Below are 19,303 nucleotides of genomic sequence, written 5' to 3'. Positions count from 1 at the left end.
AATTTCAAACGCATGCCATTTTGACCGAATTTTTATTAGTAATTTTAGACAAAAACACAACTCTTTCTGTGTGACTTTTGCAGGCATAAGAACTTTAAAAACATAGGCCTATACTGTAAATACAGTATACAATATCAATTAAATACAGGCAGTCATATTTACATAAAGGGTAACCTCAAATTAGACAAGGTGCTATATTATGGCCTATTTGTTGGTGTATGGTGTTATTAGACCAAATATAAATATAGCAGATACATTTTTAAAGAAAACATGAAAAATAGATGTTTTGATGTTGTAAAAAATAAACACTGCAGAGCATAACAAAAGCTGACTCTCACACATCAGCATACTGATTATAAGAACTCTTAAATGTAATAGTAATCATCTCAGTTCATCCATGTAAATGTTTCCCCTCCATTTGTGTAAAACCAGCTGCTGCAGTATCTGAACTGCATGCACTTACCTGTAGTGGTCGTCTCAAACTAAACTTGGCCATCAAATGTCAAATAGCATGCAACTCTCATATCTATATCCATTTTCTACACAACAGTGTGTTGTCACACCTTGTGATTCATTAGACTACTTCTGTGGTGTTCTCATAAAAATAAGGAAATGGCCTACTATGAATGAACCTTTGAGCTTTTTTTACTACCAAGATCAATCTCAAAACAAAACAAATATTTGAATTTGATCCAAATGAGGTGCATCAAAGACTAAATTTGGCTCATATTAAACTTATCCCAGAACACTTGTACAGCTCTGCAGGGTCTCAGTGTTAGGGCTGGACATTTCTCAGGACAGAGTGAATAGGAGCATATCGGTCACATCGACCAAATAGCTCATACAACCGAGGAAACACGAACAAACTTGTCAAACTGCCGAAAAGGAAGAAAAAAAAGTGTGACATTTGCTCCAGTGAAAGCTCACTGAACATGGTTAAGGCTTTATGTTTGCACAACATATAACGTTTTCAATTTCATTTAGAAAACCATCACCCGCTCTTTGCTGAGTATGTCTCTTAAATGTTACAAAGTACAAAAATAATAAAAGCGTGACTGTAAAAAGTAGCTGCCAAATATCGTAAGGATAACAATGCCACCGCTCAATATATTCTTTACACTTCAGGTGGTGGTTAAGTCAAAGATAAGGTTAAGATTTAATGGAAAAGCTGTTGGGTGTATGGGGAGGGAATTGTTCTTTGGTCTGGTTTTTGTTCTGTTCCTTTCTTCACCATTAACCTTCTGAAGTGGACTGGTTGAGCTGAGCTGCTGTTCATTTAATTGTAGACACAAAACGTGTAAAAAAAACAACAAACACCTGCAGCTTGTTAATGTGGTCAGACAGAAGAGTGAGAATGAAGAATGAATTTTCAGCACATGCATGCAAAAGTGTCAACGTAGTCTAGACTTTATGAAAAATGTATAATAGAGGTGCTGTGGGTGGACAAAAATATACAAAACAAACACACAAAAAAAAGACTGCAAGTGCTTTGTTTTTCTAAAGGTCTGTGGTGTTCTGGACATTTTTGTCTGTACTCTCCATCTGCTTCACACTCGAAGTGCCCTCGCAGCCTTGCTTGTGTGTCACTATGTCAATGAGGCAGCCCTCGCCCTCCTCTGCTGGTGTGCTCTGGTCCTCCTCAGCGTCGCTGTCTTCTTCCTCGTCGTCCTCCTCCTCCTCCTCCAGGCTGGAGTCCTCACTGTTGCTCCCGCAGGAGCTGGATGTCTCGTCCTCCGAGTTGGAGTACACTTCTGCCCCGTGGAAGATGTAGTGATTTGGTGCTTGGAATAGGTATTGAGAAGCTGGGAGAAAAGACATTGAATTTAGGATGAATTTTACAATATGGAAACACGTTTTGTCGTCATAACATGACGTATTAATCATTAAAAGGTTGTGGAAAAATAATTTCACCAAATTTTGCACAAAATCTGAGGTAAATTAACACTTCAAATTTTACTCTCAAGGCGCTTGCTGATAGGACTTCGACTGATTCGACTCATCCAACATCGTCGGCGAACTTCAAGGTTGACATGTTGGTCATTTAATCCAGAGGGTTCTTCCCTTTGCGTGTCCGCTGATGGAGAATCTGAATTCTCCATTCCCTCCTCATTGGGGGACTGAGTCTTTGAACAAGGCTCTTCTGGAGCCTCTGGGACAATCTGCACTTTTGGACTAGGCTCTAATGGCACTGCATCGAATTCAAGAGTGTCTTTCGGACAGGGCTCTGTCGCTACTCTGTTGACTTCCAGGGTGCCCGTGACATTCTGAGTCTTTGGACAGAGTTCTGTTGGTACTCCAACTTCAAGTGTGTCTGAGACAATCTTTGCCTTTGGACAGGGCACCGATGGTACTCCATCGACTTCAGATGTGTCTGTGTCATTCTGCGCCGTCGGACAAGGTTCTGTTGGTACGCTGTCGCCTTCTGGAGTGTCTGTGACCGTATGAGTGTCCATCTCCTCTGAGGCACCGACCGATGAGTCTGTGTGACAGGTCTTCTGTTCTTCTTCTGTTGGCTTACTGTGAGTGGACAAGGCCTCACAAGGTGCCTGCTCTGCAGGTGTCTGTGACCGCGGGGGTTTCTCTGTGATCTCACTGAGTCTTAAGGAGTTGTAGCACAGTTGCTCAAAGTCTCCGCCCAACCGATGGCAGAGCTCGTTAACGATGACGTCACAGTCCCCAAGTAGCTCCACGTCAAAGTTGAGGTGAGGCAGCTGCTCCCGATTAATCAGGACTTGAGGCACTTCATGAGGAATGGAAGCTGGATGGAAAGAGAGTTCACCTGTTACACATGCATGGCTCGAGATCAGGACTAATACTGGTAATAACATAAAAACATTGGTAATAGCGTTGCTCATCTTGGGCATCTAAAGAAACCACATTTTATTTTCAACATACTTGGGATGAGAGCCACAGGTCGCACTTTCAGTGAGGACCCAATGACGATAAGGAGGTCCACTTCATCCTTATCCTGCTTCATTGCTCTGTGGAACAGTTCTGGAAGATTCTCTCCGAAGAAGACAATATCTGGCTTCATGATTGCCAGTGGAATATCTGGACACCGTGGACAGTGAGGGACAACCTAGAACAGATATTTGTATTCAATATGAAAACAAAAAAAATGAATTACAATTCAGCAGACTGGATGCTACTGTACAAGCTAGTCTGATAACTTAAAAATGCCACAAGTCTGTCCAACAGTATACATAAATTCACATATTTGACACTGGTGAATATTAATAGGAACCATTCTTGCTAATACCTGATTAAAAATGTCTTCCCTTACAGCCTCACAGTCAACCTTGTGTTTACAGACGAGACAGGAAGCAGTTGCAAAAGACCCTGAAATACAGAAGTTTCTGGTTAATATTAGACCCAGAACCATAAAACACTTGGAATAGTATTATGTTTGACATAGATTGAGTATACAAAACATTAGGAACACCCTTCCATGACAGACTGACAGGGGAAAGTTATGATCCTTCATTGTAGCTGAAGGGGAGGAGACAGGTTAAAGAAGGACTTTTAAGCCTTGAGAAAATGGAAACTGATTGTGTGTGCGACACCCAAGAGGGTTAATGGGCAAGACAAAATATTTAAGTGCCTTTGAACGGGGTATGGTGGTAGGTGCCAGGCGCACCGGTTTGAGTGTGTCAAGAACTGCAACGCTGCTGGGTTTTTCACACTCAACAGTTTCCCATGTGTATCAAGAATGGTCCACCACCCAAAGAACATCAAGCCAATTTAACAACTGTTGGAAGCATTGTCATCAACCTGGGCCATCATACCATTTGGAACGCTTTCAACACCTTGTAGAGTCCATGCCCTGACAAATTGAGCCTGTTCTGATGGCAAAAAAGGGGGATGCGACTCAATATCAGGAAGGTGTTCCTAATGTTCTGATCAATGTGTATATTACAGTATGTACCATGACACTGGATGATCCTCTGAACCCCAGCCACTTGTTCAAGAGTGTCAATGTTTTGGGTGTAGTTGCGTAGTAGCTTCCCATGCCTGCCCAGCATAGATATGAATTTGTGACAGGGCGAAGGTTGGAACTGTCCAGGATAGATCTCCTACAAGAGAGGAGAGCAATCAAGACAAGTGATACTTTATAGATAGTAATCATTTAATCAAATATACAGTACCAGTCAGAAGTTTGGACACACCTACTCACTCAAGGTTTTTTTGACTGGTACTAATACACACACAAAAAAATACACACATACACACACTCAGGGTCCAGTTTATTAGGTATATCACCCAGTGAGTTACGTGGCCGTAGCCAGCTATATAAAGCAGGAAGACAGGCAACTAGGGTTTAGGGTTTACCAAGAATGGTGCGACAAACATCCAGTCAGTGGCAGTCCTGTGGGTGAAAACAACTCGATGAGCGAGGTCGAAGGAGAATGCCAAGAATCGTGGAAGCTAACAGGCGGGTTACAAGCAGGGCAATAACAGTGCAGTACAAGTGGTGTGCAGAACGGCATCTCGGAACGCACAACTCGTCGGTCCTTGTCACAGGTGGGCTATTGCAGCAGACGACCACAACGGGTTCCACTCCTATCAGCTAAAAACGAGAAAAAGCGGCTCCAGTGGGCACGCGATCACCAACACTGGATAATTGAGGAGTGGAAAAACATCCCAGTTCCTGTTTTGTAATGCTGATGACAGAGTCAGGATTTGGTGTAAGCAGCACGAGTCCACGGACCCATTTGTTTGGTGTATACGGTACAAGCTGGTGGTGTAAAGATGTGGGGAATGTTTTCCTGGGCACACGTTAGGTCCCTTGACACCATTTGAGCAATGTTTCCATGCCCCGAAGAAATCAGGCTGTTCTGGAGGCAAAGGGGGGGGGTCCGACCTAGTACTAGATGGATGTACCTAATAAATTGCCACTGTACATATGCACAGTTGAAGTCAAAACGTTACATACACCTTAGCCAAATACATTTCAACTCAGTTTTTCACAATTCCTGACATTTAATCCTAGTAAAAATTCCATGTCTTTGGTGAGTTAGGAACACCACATTATTTTAAGAAGGTGAAATGTCAGAATAATAGGAGAGAATGATTTATTTCAGCTTTTATTTATTTCAAAAATACATTAATCTCTAGGAGACAGAACGCGTCTCCTTCCTGAGAGTTATGACGGCTGCAAGGTCCCATGGTGTTTATACTTGCGTACTACTGTTTGTACAGAAGAACGAGGTACCTTCAGGCGTTTGGAAATTGCTCCCAAGGATGAACCAGACTTGTGGAGCTCTACAATTTTTTTTCTGAGGTCTTGGCTGATTTCTTTTGATTTCCCCATGATGTCAAGCAAAGAGGCAGTGAGTTTAAAGGTCGGCCTTGAAATACATTCACAGGTACACCTCCAATTTACTCAAAGGCTATTTGACATATCAGAAGTTTCTGAAGCCATGACATCATTTTCTGGAATTTTCCAAGCAGTTAAAAGGCACAGTCAACTTAGTGTATGTAAACTTCTGACACACTGGAATTGTGATAGTGACTTATAAATGAAATAATCTGTCTGTAAACAATTGTTGTAAAAATGACTTAGATGAACTAACCGACTTTCCCAAAACTATAGTTTGTAAACAAGAAATTTGTGGAGCGGTTGAAAAACGAGTTTTAATGACTCCAACCTAAGTGTATGTAAACTTCAACTGTATGAATATATATATATAAAATAACTCAGCAAAAAAAAAGAAACATCCTCTCACTGTCAACTGCGTTTACTTTCATCAAACTTAACGTGTAAATATTTGTATGAACATAAGATTCAACAGCAGACAAACTGAACAAGTTCCACAGACATGTGACTAACAAATTGAATAGTGTGTGTGTGTGTGTGGGGCAAAATCAAAAATAACAGTCAGTATCTGGTGTGGCCACCAGCTGCATTAAGTACTGCAGTGCATCTCCTCCTCATGGACTGCACCAGATTTGCCCGTTCTTGTTGTGAGATGTCACCTCACTCTTCCACCAAGGCACCTGCAACTTCCCGGACATTTCTGGGGGGAGTCGCCCTAGTCCTCACCCTCCGATCCAACAGGTCCCAGATGTGCTCAATGGGCGTGAGATCTGGGCTCTTCGCTGGCCATGGCAGAACACTGACATTCCTGTCTTGCAGGAAATCACACACAGAACAAGCAGTATGGCTGGTGGCATTGTCATGCTGGAGGGTCATGTCAGGATGAGCCTGCAGGAAGGGTACCACGTGAGGGAGGAGGATGTCTTCCCTGTAACGCACAGCATTGAGATCGCCTGCAATGACAACAAGCTCAATCCGATGATGCTGTGACACACTGCCCCAGACAATGACGGGACCCTCCACCTCAAAATCGATCCCACTCCAGAGTACAGGCCTCGGTGGAACGCTCATTCCTTTGATGATAAACGCGAATCCGACCATCACCCCTGGTGAGACAATACTGCGACGTGTCAGTGAAGATTACTTTTTACCAGTCCTGTCTGGTCCAGCGACGGTAGGTTTGTGCCCATAGGCAAAGTTGTTGCCGTTGATGTCTGGTGAGGACCTGCATTACAACAGGCCTACAAGCCCTCAGTCCAGTCTCTCTCAGCCTATTGCAGACAGTCTGAGCACTGATGGAGGGATTGTGCGATCCTGGTGTAACTCGGGCAGTTGTTGCCATCCTGTACCTGTCCTGCAGGTGTGATGTTCGGATGTACCGATCCTGTGCAGGTGTTGTCACACGTGGTCTACCACTGCGAGGACAATCAGCTGTCCATTCTGTCTCCCTGTAGCGCTGTCTTAGTCATCTCACAGTACAGACATTGCAATTTCTTGCCCTGGCCACAGCTGCAGTCCTTATGCCTCCTTGCAGCATGCCTAAGGCACGTTCATGCAGATGAGCAGGGACCCTGGGCATCTTTCTTTTGGTGTTTTTCAGAAACAGTAGAAAGGCCTCTTTAGTGCCCTAAGTCTTCATAACTGTGACCTTAAGTTCCTACCGTCTGTAAGTTGTTCGTGTCTTAACGACCCTTCCACAGGTGCATGTTCATTCATTGTTTATGGTTCACTGAACAAGCATGGGAAACAGTGTTTAAACCCTTTACAATGAAGATCTATGAAGTTATTCGGATTTTTACGAATTAAGGTCCTGAAAAAGGGACGTTTCTTTTTTTGCTGAGTTTATATACAACACTTTAAATCCACAAACCTTAGCAAACTTGAAAAAGGGTCTTGGGTCTCTTCTGAAGTACTCTATATCAAACATTGCTTGAGGGTCTGGAAGATCTGGGAAATCTATTGCAAGCCTTGCATAAATGCCATCTCTGGATCGAAAGTCTGGTATTCCACAAGAAACAGACACCTGAGGAAAAACAACAAACCATAAGTCCTAATACGGCAACTGTGAAAGCTATACAAATAGACACAGCAAAACATAATGTAGGATGTCCAATTAAAAACATATTTTTTTGACAAATGGCTTAAATATGTAAATTTTCCCAAACCTCATGTCTCTATCATAATCCGTTCAAAATGAAATTTTACCCTTGTACGATGGCCAGAATTAGGGTGACTAAATCAGAGACCAGAAAAAAAAAAATATATATATATATATATATATATTCTGGAAAATGTCATTGCGCCAGCGAGCTGGATTCTGTGCAAAAATTAAGGCTACTGGCTACCTGACAGGCTCACTTTCCCCATTGAACTTGTCACCATTCTTCTCAAATCGGCAGGACATAAAGAGGTAAGATGGATATCGATTGAGACATGACATGTAGTATTTTCATATTTGACTATACATTTTCCATTAATTAGACATCGGTTACCCCAAAGATTTCTCACATGAAATGGCAACAGAGCATATAGCAAGCTTTTCGCTTTCAAAGCCGTTTACATATAATTCAGCTCGTGTCATGCAAATTTGCGACCCGCAGAAACAACTTTGAAGACGACGACCACAAAATGTAAAATCTTCAAAAAGTTGTCATGAGAAACCTGCATCGCTATGTCAACAGAGCTCGGTACTTATCGGATGTATTAGGTTACGAAATCTAACTTCTGGATATAATGATATGTTTGAGAAAGACCCCACTGACGATTCAGAATATGAATAATCGTATGTCTTGGTAAAATGTATTTTATAACATAAGGAAGTGAAATGTCATCACCAAAGCCTGTTTTCACCCACTCTGGGCAGAGTGGTTGGACACCCTACTTAATGTGTTCCCTGCAATACATACTCCAGCACCAGTAAGCACAAGGATCTTTTTGCTTTCATGGAGTATCCGAACCACGTCCTCCAGGGTGTTTATGTCTTTGCGCTTCTTTCTTTTAGGAGGCTCCGAAATGTTGATGATGATCTGCCACAGCGTCATGTCATCCAAGTCTGGTGGAAGCACAGTCTCTGGAGGAAGCAAGTCTTTTAATATTGTTCTTGGATCGGTCTCTCTCATAATGTGTTGCTGGATAAAACTGTAGGAACCTAATTTTTGGAGAAAAAAAACACCAACATCAATACATTTAAATAGCTTAAAACATGTTATTGTATCTTGAACATTACCTGGGTTGCATGCAATTTTGTGTACTAAAACAGGTGTATTAAAAATATGATTTATTTGTCATCTTGTACCTATCTGTGGTTGAGGGGTCCAGTCACTGGAACTTGCATGTGAGGATCTGTCATCATCCTCATTGACACCGTCTGGGGAGGCAAATGCTTTTGGGTTTAAGCTCCTCATTATCAGGGTCAAGACACTCAGGAAGAGGACACGATAGTGGGCAGTGATCGTTTTGTTAATTCATTTAATGAACAGTATCTATTCCGCAAACAACTAATTATGGACTGTATTTTTGCATTCCTTAAAATTTGCAATAAAAACTAAATTGCATAAAATGACTAGCCAAATAGCCAATGTTGATAGTTAGCTAGCTCTCCCGCTAAAGGTAGATTTTTATGGCCGGGTGGGTAAAAGCCTTTGCTAATAAAGTCGCATATCTTGCGTAATGCACGCAAAGTTTGCTCGTTTCAAACTTCAGGCTGACGTGCTGCTGAGCTACCTAGTAGTAACTTAGTTACAAAGCTAGCCCAATTGGTATCCAACTAGGTGGAGCAATCTAACGTTAACCAGACATGCAACGGTCGAGTGCGCCAAAAAACTTGGCATACTAGCTAGCTAAATTATCCTACCTGCAGGCTCCGCCGTGGGTCCAGACGCCTTGTCTAAATTCACTACACTTTCCTGAGGCTCGAAGACCAGCAGCCCATTGTCTCCGCCTGGTGCTGCTGCTGAGGCCTGTCCTACCGACATCACAGGCTCAAACTCCTTCTCCTCTGGCTGCGCAGAAATCGCCGCCGCCAAACTCTCACCAGCCTCTGACCCATACGTAACTTGCTTAGTCTGAACAATTTTGAGTCCACATTCTATGGCCATGCTCATTTTGGCCCTTTTTGAATCTGGTTCTTCGTTATTTGAAGTGCTGGAACTGGCTCCAACAAGGATATTCTCCCCGTCCGCCATCTTCAGCTGATAAAGCCGCTGTGTACTGTGGTAAAACATTCTTCCGCGGTCGACAGCTGGTTATTTAAATGGCGAATGTGATTCGCTCTCCACCAGTAGTTGTGGCACAGAGTTTCTAAACCCAGAGGCGCAACATTGCTAGAGTTTCCGGGAACTTTTGAGAAACAGAACCAACAGACCAGGCAGTGGTTTGGGTTTGGGAAGTCAATGACAGAAGTGAAAAATGTTTCCTTATTTTTTAAATTTTCTCGAACTCTAAAGGCACAACCTAGAGTCAATTTTATTGGTCACACACACGTGTTTAGCAAATGCTATTGCGGGTGTAGCGAAATGCTTGTGACCAAGTAGTTGAACATGTTATTACTCCAACGTCGCGAAAGTCACAAACTGACACGTTTTCATTTTCGTTAAAAATAACTTTATATCGAAGGAGTGCGGTTTGAGTTGACGGCCTGTACATCCGCAGTTCGGCGCATGCGCGTAGCTACCCAACGTGGCCATGTGACGCCTACAGGCACGTGTGATCGGGGAGAAGCGATTTTTGCCTATCTTTATACTGTACTTATAGTATCTTTGGTTGCGGCGGGAGCGACACTTCAGCACGTCGATGACGTCAACCACAACAAAATGTATCGTGTGCGTATTTATGTTTAGCTGTGAAATTGTCATTGATTGATATTAATTGAGCAAATTGCGCATTTTAAAACAACTAAAGCTATTTGCGTTAGCTGGATAATATTGCAATATTCAGTGACATATCGTCGTTCTTCTCTGGTTCTTTAGACTTCTAGCTGTGCCGCGCCGTTAAAATAAAGTCGACCTGGAACGCGCAACACCGCAGCCTTCAGAGCAGTCAGGCTAGCTAAATCAGTTATTTTCTAAGCTTATATAGCTAATAAAAATCAGAATGGATGATATTTTAAATTGCAAACCAGAGGACTTGGACGATTATTACGGGTTACTCGGGTGCGATGAGTTATCTTCGGTAAGATTTTGTTTTCCCACTAGCAATAACGTTAGCTAGCTAGGCTAAATATATGTTACCGACTTGTTGCGATATGGATATCATACTGTGCAGTGAAAGTGGCGTAGCTTGGTATAATTTCATACACCTTTTGTCAAGTGACTGCTATAAGATTTTGATTGTCAGTTCAACCAGCTTTTAAGGCCATGGCAAATGTAACATAATGTATATGGGTGAAACTTTAATGATGTATCTTTGTTTTTAGACAGAACAGATTGCCAATGAATACAGAGTAAGGGCCTTGGCATGTCATCCAGACAAGCACCCTGATAATCCAAGAGCAGGTAATGGATGAATTCTGTGTGATTGTGTCCCTCTTGTGTACTGTGACAGGTGATGATTGTCATGTACAGTCTCTTCAGAAAGTATTCATACCCCTTGACTTATTCAAAATTTCCAAATTGATTAAATGTGTTGTTTTTTTTATCACCCATCTACACACAATACCCCATTGTGAAAACGTTTTTAGACATTTTTGCAAATTTATTGAAAAATAAAATACAGAAATATCCAATTTACATAAGTATTCACAACCCCTGAGTCAGCACCTTTGGCAGCGATTACAGCCGTGAGTCTTTCTGGGTAAGTCTCGAAGAGCTTTCCACACCTGGATTGTGCAATATTTGCCCGTTTTATTATTTTCAAAAATCTTCAAGCTCTGTCAAATTGGTTGTTGATAATTGCTAGACAAACATTTTCAGGTCTAGCCATAGATTTTCAAGTAAATTTAAGTCAAAACTAACTCGGCCTCTCGGGAACATTCACTGTCTTCTTGGTAAGCAGCTCCAGTGTAGATTTGGCCTTGTGTTTAAGGTTATGTCCTGCTGAAAGGTGAATTCATTTCCCAGTGTCTGGTGGAAAGCAGACTGAACCATGTTTTCCTCTAGGATTTTGCCTGTGTTTAGCTCCATTCAGTTTTTATTTTATCCTGGAAAAACTCCCCAGTCCTTAACGATTACAAGCATACCCATAATATGATGCAGCCACCAAAATATGCTTCAAAATATGGAGAGTGGTGCTCGGTAATGTGTTGTATTGGATTTGTCCCCCCCCCCCCCCAAAGTTAATTGCTTTACCACATTTTTTGCAGTATTACTTTAGTGCCTTGTTGCAAACAGGATGCATGTTTTAGAATATTTTGTACAGGCTTCCTTCTTTTCACTCTGTCATTTTGGATTAACTACAATGTTGTTGATCCATCCTCAGTTTTCTCCTATCACAGCCAATAAAATGTTTTAGAGTCACCATTGGAAATCCCTGAGCGACTTCCTTCCTCTCTGGCAACTGAGTTAGGAAGGACGCCTCTATCTTTGTAGTGACTGGGTGTATTGATACACCATCCAAGGTGTAATTAATAACTTCACCATGGTCAAAGGGATATTCAATGTATGCTTTTTATTTTTACCCATCTACCAACAGGTGCCCTTCTTAGCGAGGCATTGGTAATCCTTCATGGTCTTTGTGGTTGAATCTGTGTTTTAAATTCACTGCTCGACTGAAGGACTTTACAGATGTGTATGTGTGGGGTACAGAGATTTAAAAAAAAATATATATATATATTTCACCTTTATTTAACCAGGTAGGCTAGTTGAGAACAAGTTCTCATTTACAACTGTGACCTGGCCAAGATAAAGCAAAGCAGTGCGACACAAACAACAACACAGAGTTACACATGGAATAAACAAACATACAGTCAATAACACAATAAGGGCGGGGGGGGGGTAAGGTAGTTCCCAAGACAGAGACTGTACTGACCACGAGTCACCAGAGATGCCTTCACCAGATGCAGTGCCATCTTCAAGTTGAGGTAGTCATTCAAAAATCATGTTAAACACAATTTTTGCACACAGAGTGAGTCCATGCAACTTATTATGTGACTTTTTAAGCACATTTTTACTCCTGAATGTATTAGTCTTGCCATAACAAAGGAGTTGAATACTTACTGATTCGAGACATTTCAGCTTTTCATTTTTGATTAATTTGTAAACATTTCGAAAAACATAATTCACTTTGACATTATGGGGTATTGTGTGTAGGCCAATGACCAAAAATCTCAATTAAATCCATTTTAAATGCAGGCTGTAACACAACACAATGTGGAAAAATGTAAGGGGTGTGAATACTTTCTGAAGGCACTGTATAATAAAAATGTTGTCGCAATAATCCTATCCCTGCTCATCATGAAGTCCACATTTTGTTGCAGTGGAAGAGTTTCAGAAGTTGCAGGAAGCCAAGGAGGTTTTGTGCAATGAAAAGAGCAGAAGAAACTATGATGTATGGAAAAGAAGTGGAATTACCATACCATTCCATGGCTGGCTAGCCCTTGGCGACTCTGTCAAAACTGTATGTATATTATGAGAATTATAATTATGATCAAACTGAAAACATACATTTTATACACTTTCATTGATTAAATAATGGAGAACTGGTCTGCTTGTTAATACATGTCATAATATTGAGCCAGAATCGCAGCAATACAAAGAGTTGTCAAACTATTCACTGCCTAAATGTAATCATGTGACCTATTATGTAACTGAGATAAGCCCATTAAAAAAATGCATCCTGTGTTGAATGCATACATGATATAATGTTAAATGCACGTTGTTCACCTTATACTTTATCTGGTTGTGTTTTTTCATGTTTGGGTACGTTGCTCTCTGTCCTCAGTCAATGCATTGGGCTGTGAGGACCAAAAAGGAGCCCATGCTGGAGAGCTCTAAAGCAACATTCCCAAACAGTTCCCAAGACAGAGACTGTACTGACCACGAGTCACCAGAGATGCCTTCACCAGATGCAGTGCCATCTTCAAGTGAGCACGTAGCCTAGTTTCATAATTTTTCAACGATTTTCATGTTTACGGGTACTTTTGCCAACCTATAGTTAGAAAGAACTAAAATCCAACATGTAATATTGGTTTCTTGTAATATACTTATGGGAATATAATGCTTTATATTGAGGCTCTTGAGGTCTAATCTTAATTGATTTAAATGTCGTATTAAATAAGTGTTCCTTTTCTTTTTAATCAAATTTTTGATGTCCCCATTATCCAGGTGATTACTGCCATCGCCATTTTCGCTGGGCTTCTGACTCCCCATCCAGTCTTCTGCAGAAATTCAGAAATTATGAAATCTAAATGGAAAGATAAAATGATCAGCGTTGTCAATTTCTTTGTGAATAATGTTACCTGTTGGTTCCCATATTCACAATAATTGTATGTAATTGCTAAACTAATTGGCTTTAATCTGTCAGGTGTAACCTATTAGACCCTCTGTAGAAAATGTATAATGAAAATACCTCAGTTTTGCCATGGCCTAGGCTCTAGGGTATGGGGCATATATATTATTTGTATACGGTCTATGGCATGGAGCCTGGAATGGGCCTATTTAGCGGTTTATCAAAATGACTCAATAGATGTCATTATGTGAAGTATAGTATTTTTGTAGTGTTGTATCCTTGTGCATTGTTGCCTTTTTTAATTATGTAAATGCCCTGGATGGTATTTTCACATCTAATAAATGTTATGTATTCAATATGCTGATTTTAGTTTGGCTTCATTTATTATCATATTATTACTTCACAAATATGTGGACAACAAAACGAATGATAAAGTATTGCATGGAAAATGTGAATTTCAAGCATGAACAACTTAAAGCTAAAACCATTAGCAACCAGTAATCATACAACTGTCATTGCTTTGGTGTAGACTCATTACAAGGCCATGAAACATTTGAACTACTCTTAAATATATTAGTCATTTACTAAAATGTTTTGAGCATAGGTTCAGATTAATGGTCATATGGTGACCTTGACTCGTGAAGCACGTTTTTTTGTGTGTTCATGCCAGGGCGTTATCTGTTGAACATTGTCTACTATTAAACGATATATATAAAAATTAAATACACACATAAAAATCTAAAAAGTGTGCCCCTGTTCGCTTGCGTTGCTTATCCTTTTTTAATTGGCCAATTCATAAGACCGTTACTTTGTGAGTGGACCGTTGACTCCGTCAATCAAGTCAAGGTTGGAAATAAATGGGGTCATTTTAGTCCAGCAGATTGTTCAGATCACACGCGGTAGTTTAAGCGAAAGTGAGTTAGTTCATTATGGCAGGCAGGCTTTTACTCCGTACCTGTACAACCTTGCAATTGGCAAGAAACAATGTTGTGGCAAGATCACTGCCACGCGCTATGGGCACATTAAAAGGTACGTGTGTGCGTAAATTTAATTTGTGTGTGTAAAATACATTTAATCGGTTGTGGTCCGTCAGAATGTCCATCAAATCAAATAACTAATCTGTTTTGAATTATTTGACATTATAGAATAAACAATATAATGACTGTGCTCTGCAAGTATATCCTACAAGGCAGCACTTCGCCTAGGCACCACATTTGTAAAAATAGAATACCAAATCACGGAATACACGTGCATGACGCATTCATAAAATAACTACCAATTTGACAGTGTTATTAATTGTAAAATGATGCTACTGTATTTAGAAACACGAAACCTACTACATTTGTTAATAACTGAAGGTCATTTGGATTTTAACCACTGGAAGGCCCCTTGATAGACCCACCTTTGGCAGACATTCGTTGATTTGGTGCCAGGTATATCTTAACATGGAGGACATGAGTTGTGTGTGCTTGTGGACGTGCAGTTTGACTCATAACTATTGCGTGCACTCTGTTAAGAGGTAACATGATTTTCTTGTTCTGATAAACATTATGCCCTTAATTTGAATGTCAAGTAGCATATAAAGTCACAGGTGTCTCACAAACAGTCTCCTTCCAGGGATTCCAACTGATGAGGAACAGGCCACTGGACTCGAGCGACGTGCCTTGCAGGCACTGAAGAAAGGAAAGGTCATATCTAGATTGCATACAGTGCATTTGGAAAGGATTCAGACCCCATGACTATTTCATATTTTGTTATGTTACAGCCTTATTCTAAAGTGGATTACACCCCCCTCATCAATCTACACAAACATCCAGAGATGTTTGATCGGGTTCAAGTCCTGGCTCTCGCTTGGCCACCCAAGGACATTCATACTTGTCCCGAAGCCACTCCTGCATTGTCTTGGCTGTGTGCTTAGGGTCGTTGTCCTGTTGGAAGGTGAACCTTCGCCCCAGTCTGAGGTCATGAGCGCTCGGGAGCAGGTTTTCATCAAGGATCTCTCTGTACTTTGCTCCGTTCATCTTTGCCTCGATCCTGACTGGTCTCCCAGTCCCTGCCGCGGAAAAACATCCCTACAACATGATGCTGCCACCACCATGCTTCACCATAGGGACGGTGCCAGGTTTCCTCCACACGTGACGCTTGACATTCAAGCCAAAGAGTTCAATCTTGGTTTCATCAGACCAGAGAATCTGGTTTCTCATGGCCAGAATCCTTTAGGTGCCTTTTGGCAAACTCGAAGTGGGCTGTCGTGCCTGTTACTGAGGAGTGGCTTCCGTCTGGAAACTCTACCATAAAGGCCTGATTGGTGGAGTGCTGCATCGATGGTTGTTCTTCTGGAAGGTTCTCCCATCTCCAGAGGAACTCTGGAGCTCTGTCAGAGTGACCATCGGGTTCTTGGTCACCTCCCTGACCAAGGCCCTTCTCCCCCGATTGCTCAGTTTGGCCTGGCGGCCAGCTCTAGGAAGACTCTTCATGGTTCCAAACGTCTTCCATGCTGCAGACATTTTTTGGTACCCTTCCCCAGATCTGTGCCTCAACAGAATCCTGTCTCGGAGCACTACGGACAATTCCTTTGACCTCGTGGCTTGGTTTTTGCTCTGACATGCACTGTCAACTGTGGGACCTTAAATAGACAGGTGTGTGCCTTTCCAAATCATGTCCAATCAATTGAATTTACCACAGGTGGACTCAAGTCAACTTGTAGAAACATCAAGGATGATCAATGGAAACAGGATGCACCTGAGCTCAATCATACACAAGTTATGTTTCATGTTTTTAATAAATTAGCAAAAATGTCTGAAACCTGTTTTCGCTTTGTCGTTATGGGGTATTGTGTGTAGATTGAGGATTTTTTCAAAATGAATGAATTACAGTAAGGCTGTAACATAAAATGTGGAAAAAGTCATGGGGTCTGAATACTTTCCGATTGCACTGTATATTTGTTTCAACCTATTGTGATGTCTGATTCAATTCAAATAAGATTGATGTGTTCATACAAGTACTTTTTATGAAAAAAAAATGCAGGATCCTTGGAGCATTCTGAAACCCAAGGAGTATGCTGGAACCAAAGAAGACCCTCACATTGTCCCAGGCATTAGTGACAAACGGCTGGTAGGCTGTCTGTGTAAGTACCATGCTTTCATGCTTTACAATTTTCTCAGAAGAATATAAAAATGTGCCAACACTTGTGATTATGTACCATAGGTGAAGAGGACAACACTGCCATTGTGTGGTTCTGGCTCCACGAGGGGAAGCCCCAGCGCTGTCCCGAATGTGGGTCCCACTACCAGTTTGTCCATCATGAGCTGCCCCACTGAAACAGTCACCAAGCTCCTTGCTACTGGACCAGGATAACCTGCCTCAACTCACCCTCTACCCTGAACAATGTGTGCATTTCAGCTGATTAATATGTAGTTTAACATTAAAATACTGTCAATTTGAATTGTTTCAACAGGCAATTTTAATCTTTATATTCTTGGAACGCTTAATTTGCCTTGTTAGAAAATTATTGTTAAAACATCAGATATATGGGCACTTGGAGGTTGAAAGGGGGCAACGTTGATATGCATTCTATACTGAACAAAAATACACTGCTCAAAAAAATAAAGGGAACACTTAAACAACACAATGTAACTCCAAGTCAATCACACTTCTGTGAAATCAAACTGTCCACTTAGGAAGCAACACTGATTGACATAAAATTTCACATGCTGTTGTGCAAATGGAATAGACAAAAGGTGGAAATTATAGGCAATTAGCAAGACACCCCCCAAAACAGGAGTGATTCTGCATGTGGTGACCACAGACCACTTCTCAGTTCCTATGCTTCCTGGCTGATGTTTTGGTCACTTTTGAATGCTGGCGGTGCTCTCACTCTAGTGGTAGCATGAGACGGAGTCTACAACCCACACAAGTGGCTCAGGTAGTGCAGTTCATCCAGGATGGCACATCAATGCGAACTGTGGCAAAAAGGTTTGCTGTGTCTGTCAGCGTAGTGTCCAGAGCATGCAGGCGCTACCAGGAGACAGGCCAGTACATCAGGAGACGTTGAGGAGGCCGTAGGAGGGCAACAACCCAGCAGCAGGACCGCTACCTCCGCCTTTGTGCAAGGAGGTGCACTGCCAGAGCCCTGCAAAATGACCTCCAGCAGGCCACAAATGTGCATGAGTCAGCATATGGTCTCACAAGGGGTCTGAGGATCTCATCTCGGTACCTAATGGCAGTCAGGCTACCTCTGGCGAGCACATGGAGGGCTGTGCGGCCCCACAAAGAAATGCCACCCCACACCATGACTGACCCATCGCCAAACCGGTCATGCTGGAGGATGTTGCAGGCAGCAGAACGTTCTCCACGGCGTCTCCAGACTCTGTCACGTCTGTCACATGTGCTCAGTGTGAACCTGCTTTCATCTATGAAGAGCACAGGGCGCCAGTGGCGAATTTGCCAATCTTGGTGTTCTCTGGCAAATGCCAAACGTCCTGCACGGTGTTGGGCTGTAAGCACAACCCCCACCTGTGGACGTCGGGCCCTCATACCACCCTCATGGAGTCTGTTTCTGACCGTTTGAGCAGACACATGCACATTTGTGGCCTGCTGGAGGTCATTTTGCAGGGCTCTGGCAGTGCACCTCCTTGCACAAAGGCGGAGGTAGCGGTCCTGCTGCTGGGTTGTTGCCCTCCTACGGCCTCCTCCACGTCTCCTGATGTACTGGCCTGTCTCCTGGTAGCGCCTGCATGCTCTGGACACTACGCTGACAGACACAGCAAACCTTTTTGCCACAGTTCGCATTGATGTGCCATCCTGGATGAACTGCACTACCTGAGCCACTTGTGTGGGTTGTAGACTCTGTCTCATGCTACCACTAGAGTGAGAGCACCGCCAGTATTCAAAAGTGACCAAAACATCAGCCAGGAAGCATAGGAACTGAGAAGTGGTCTGTGGTCACCACCTGCAGAATCACTCCTGTTTTGGGGGGTGTCTTGCTAATTGCCTATAATTTCCACCTTTTGTCTATTCCATTTGCACAACAGCATGTGAAATTTATTGTCAATCAGTGTTGCTTCCTAAGTGGACAGTTTGATTTCACAGAAGTGTGATTGACTTGGAGTTACATTGTGTTGTTTAAGTGTTCCCTTTATTTTTTTGAGCAGTGTATAAAAACGCAACATGCAACAATTTCAATGATTTTACTGAGTTCCAGTTCATATAAGGAAATCAGTCAATTTAAATAAATAAATCAGGTCCTAATCTATGGATTTCACAACTGGGCAGGGGCCACCCGCTTGGGAGCCAGGCCAACCCAATCATAATGAGTTATTCCCACACAAAAGGGCTTTATTACAGACATACTGGTCTCAAACAATCCCGCTAGTGAAGAAGCCAGATGTGGAGGTCCTGGGCTGGTGTGGTTACATGTGGTATGCAGTTGTGAGGCCGGTTTGACGTACTGCAACATTTTCTAAAACATTGGAGGCAGCTTATGGTAGAGAAAATGAACATTCAATACTCAAGTTTATTTTATTTATAGCCCTTCGTACATCAGATAATATCTCAAAGTGCTGTACAGAAACCCAGCCTAAAACCCCAAACAGCAAGCAATGC

At 42.1% G+C, this 19,303-nt stretch overlaps 3 protein-coding genes across 3 annotated transcripts; 2 read left to right on the top strand and 1 right to left on the bottom strand.

Moving 5' to 3' along the window:
• Positions 1–15: 15 nt before the first annotated feature.
• On the bottom strand, positions 16–9,592 carry LOC129836094 (NAD-dependent protein deacetylase sirtuin-1-like). Its single transcript, XM_055901884.1, has 9 exons — positions 9,171–9,592; positions 8,613–8,684; positions 8,224–8,465; positions 7,188–7,340; positions 3,926–4,073; positions 3,260–3,339; positions 2,896–3,079; positions 1,958–2,758; positions 16–1,802 (listed from the first exon to the last, which is right to left on the bottom strand). Exons 1-9 carry the CDS (start codon positions 9,538–9,540, stop codon positions 1,498–1,500), a joined length of 2,355 nt encoding a protein of 784 aa, XP_055757859.1. The 5' UTR covers positions 9,541–9,592; the 3' UTR covers positions 16–1,497.
• Positions 9,593–10,082: 490 nt separating this feature from the next.
• dnajc12 (DnaJ (Hsp40) homolog, subfamily C, member 12) lies at positions 10,083–14,063 on the top strand. The gene is made up of 5 exons (XM_055901885.1): positions 10,083–10,486; positions 10,731–10,809; positions 12,729–12,868; positions 13,193–13,334; positions 13,576–14,063. The coding sequence occupies exons 1-5, from the start codon at positions 10,409–10,411 to the stop codon at positions 13,656–13,658; spliced, it is 522 nt and encodes a 173-aa protein (XP_055757860.1). The 5' UTR covers positions 10,083–10,408; the 3' UTR covers positions 13,659–14,063.
• Positions 14,064–14,529: 466 nt separating this feature from the next.
• LOC129836096 (cytochrome c oxidase subunit 5B, mitochondrial) lies at positions 14,530–17,144 on the top strand. Its single transcript, XM_055901886.1, has 4 exons — positions 14,530–14,728; positions 15,317–15,387; positions 16,727–16,826; positions 16,907–17,144. Exons 1-4 carry the CDS (start codon positions 14,629–14,631, stop codon positions 17,017–17,019), a joined length of 384 nt encoding a protein of 127 aa, XP_055757861.1. The 5' UTR covers positions 14,530–14,628; the 3' UTR covers positions 17,020–17,144.
• Positions 17,145–19,303: the final 2,159 nt, after the last annotated feature.

Source organism: Salvelinus fontinalis, chromosome 37, assembly GCF_029448725.1.
Source record: "Salvelinus fontinalis isolate EN_2023a chromosome 37, ASM2944872v1, whole genome shotgun sequence".
Lineage (NCBI taxonomy): Eukaryota > Metazoa > Chordata > Actinopteri > Salmoniformes > Salmonidae > Salvelinus > Salvelinus fontinalis.
This window is presented reverse-complemented; position numbering and strand designations above follow the sequence as displayed.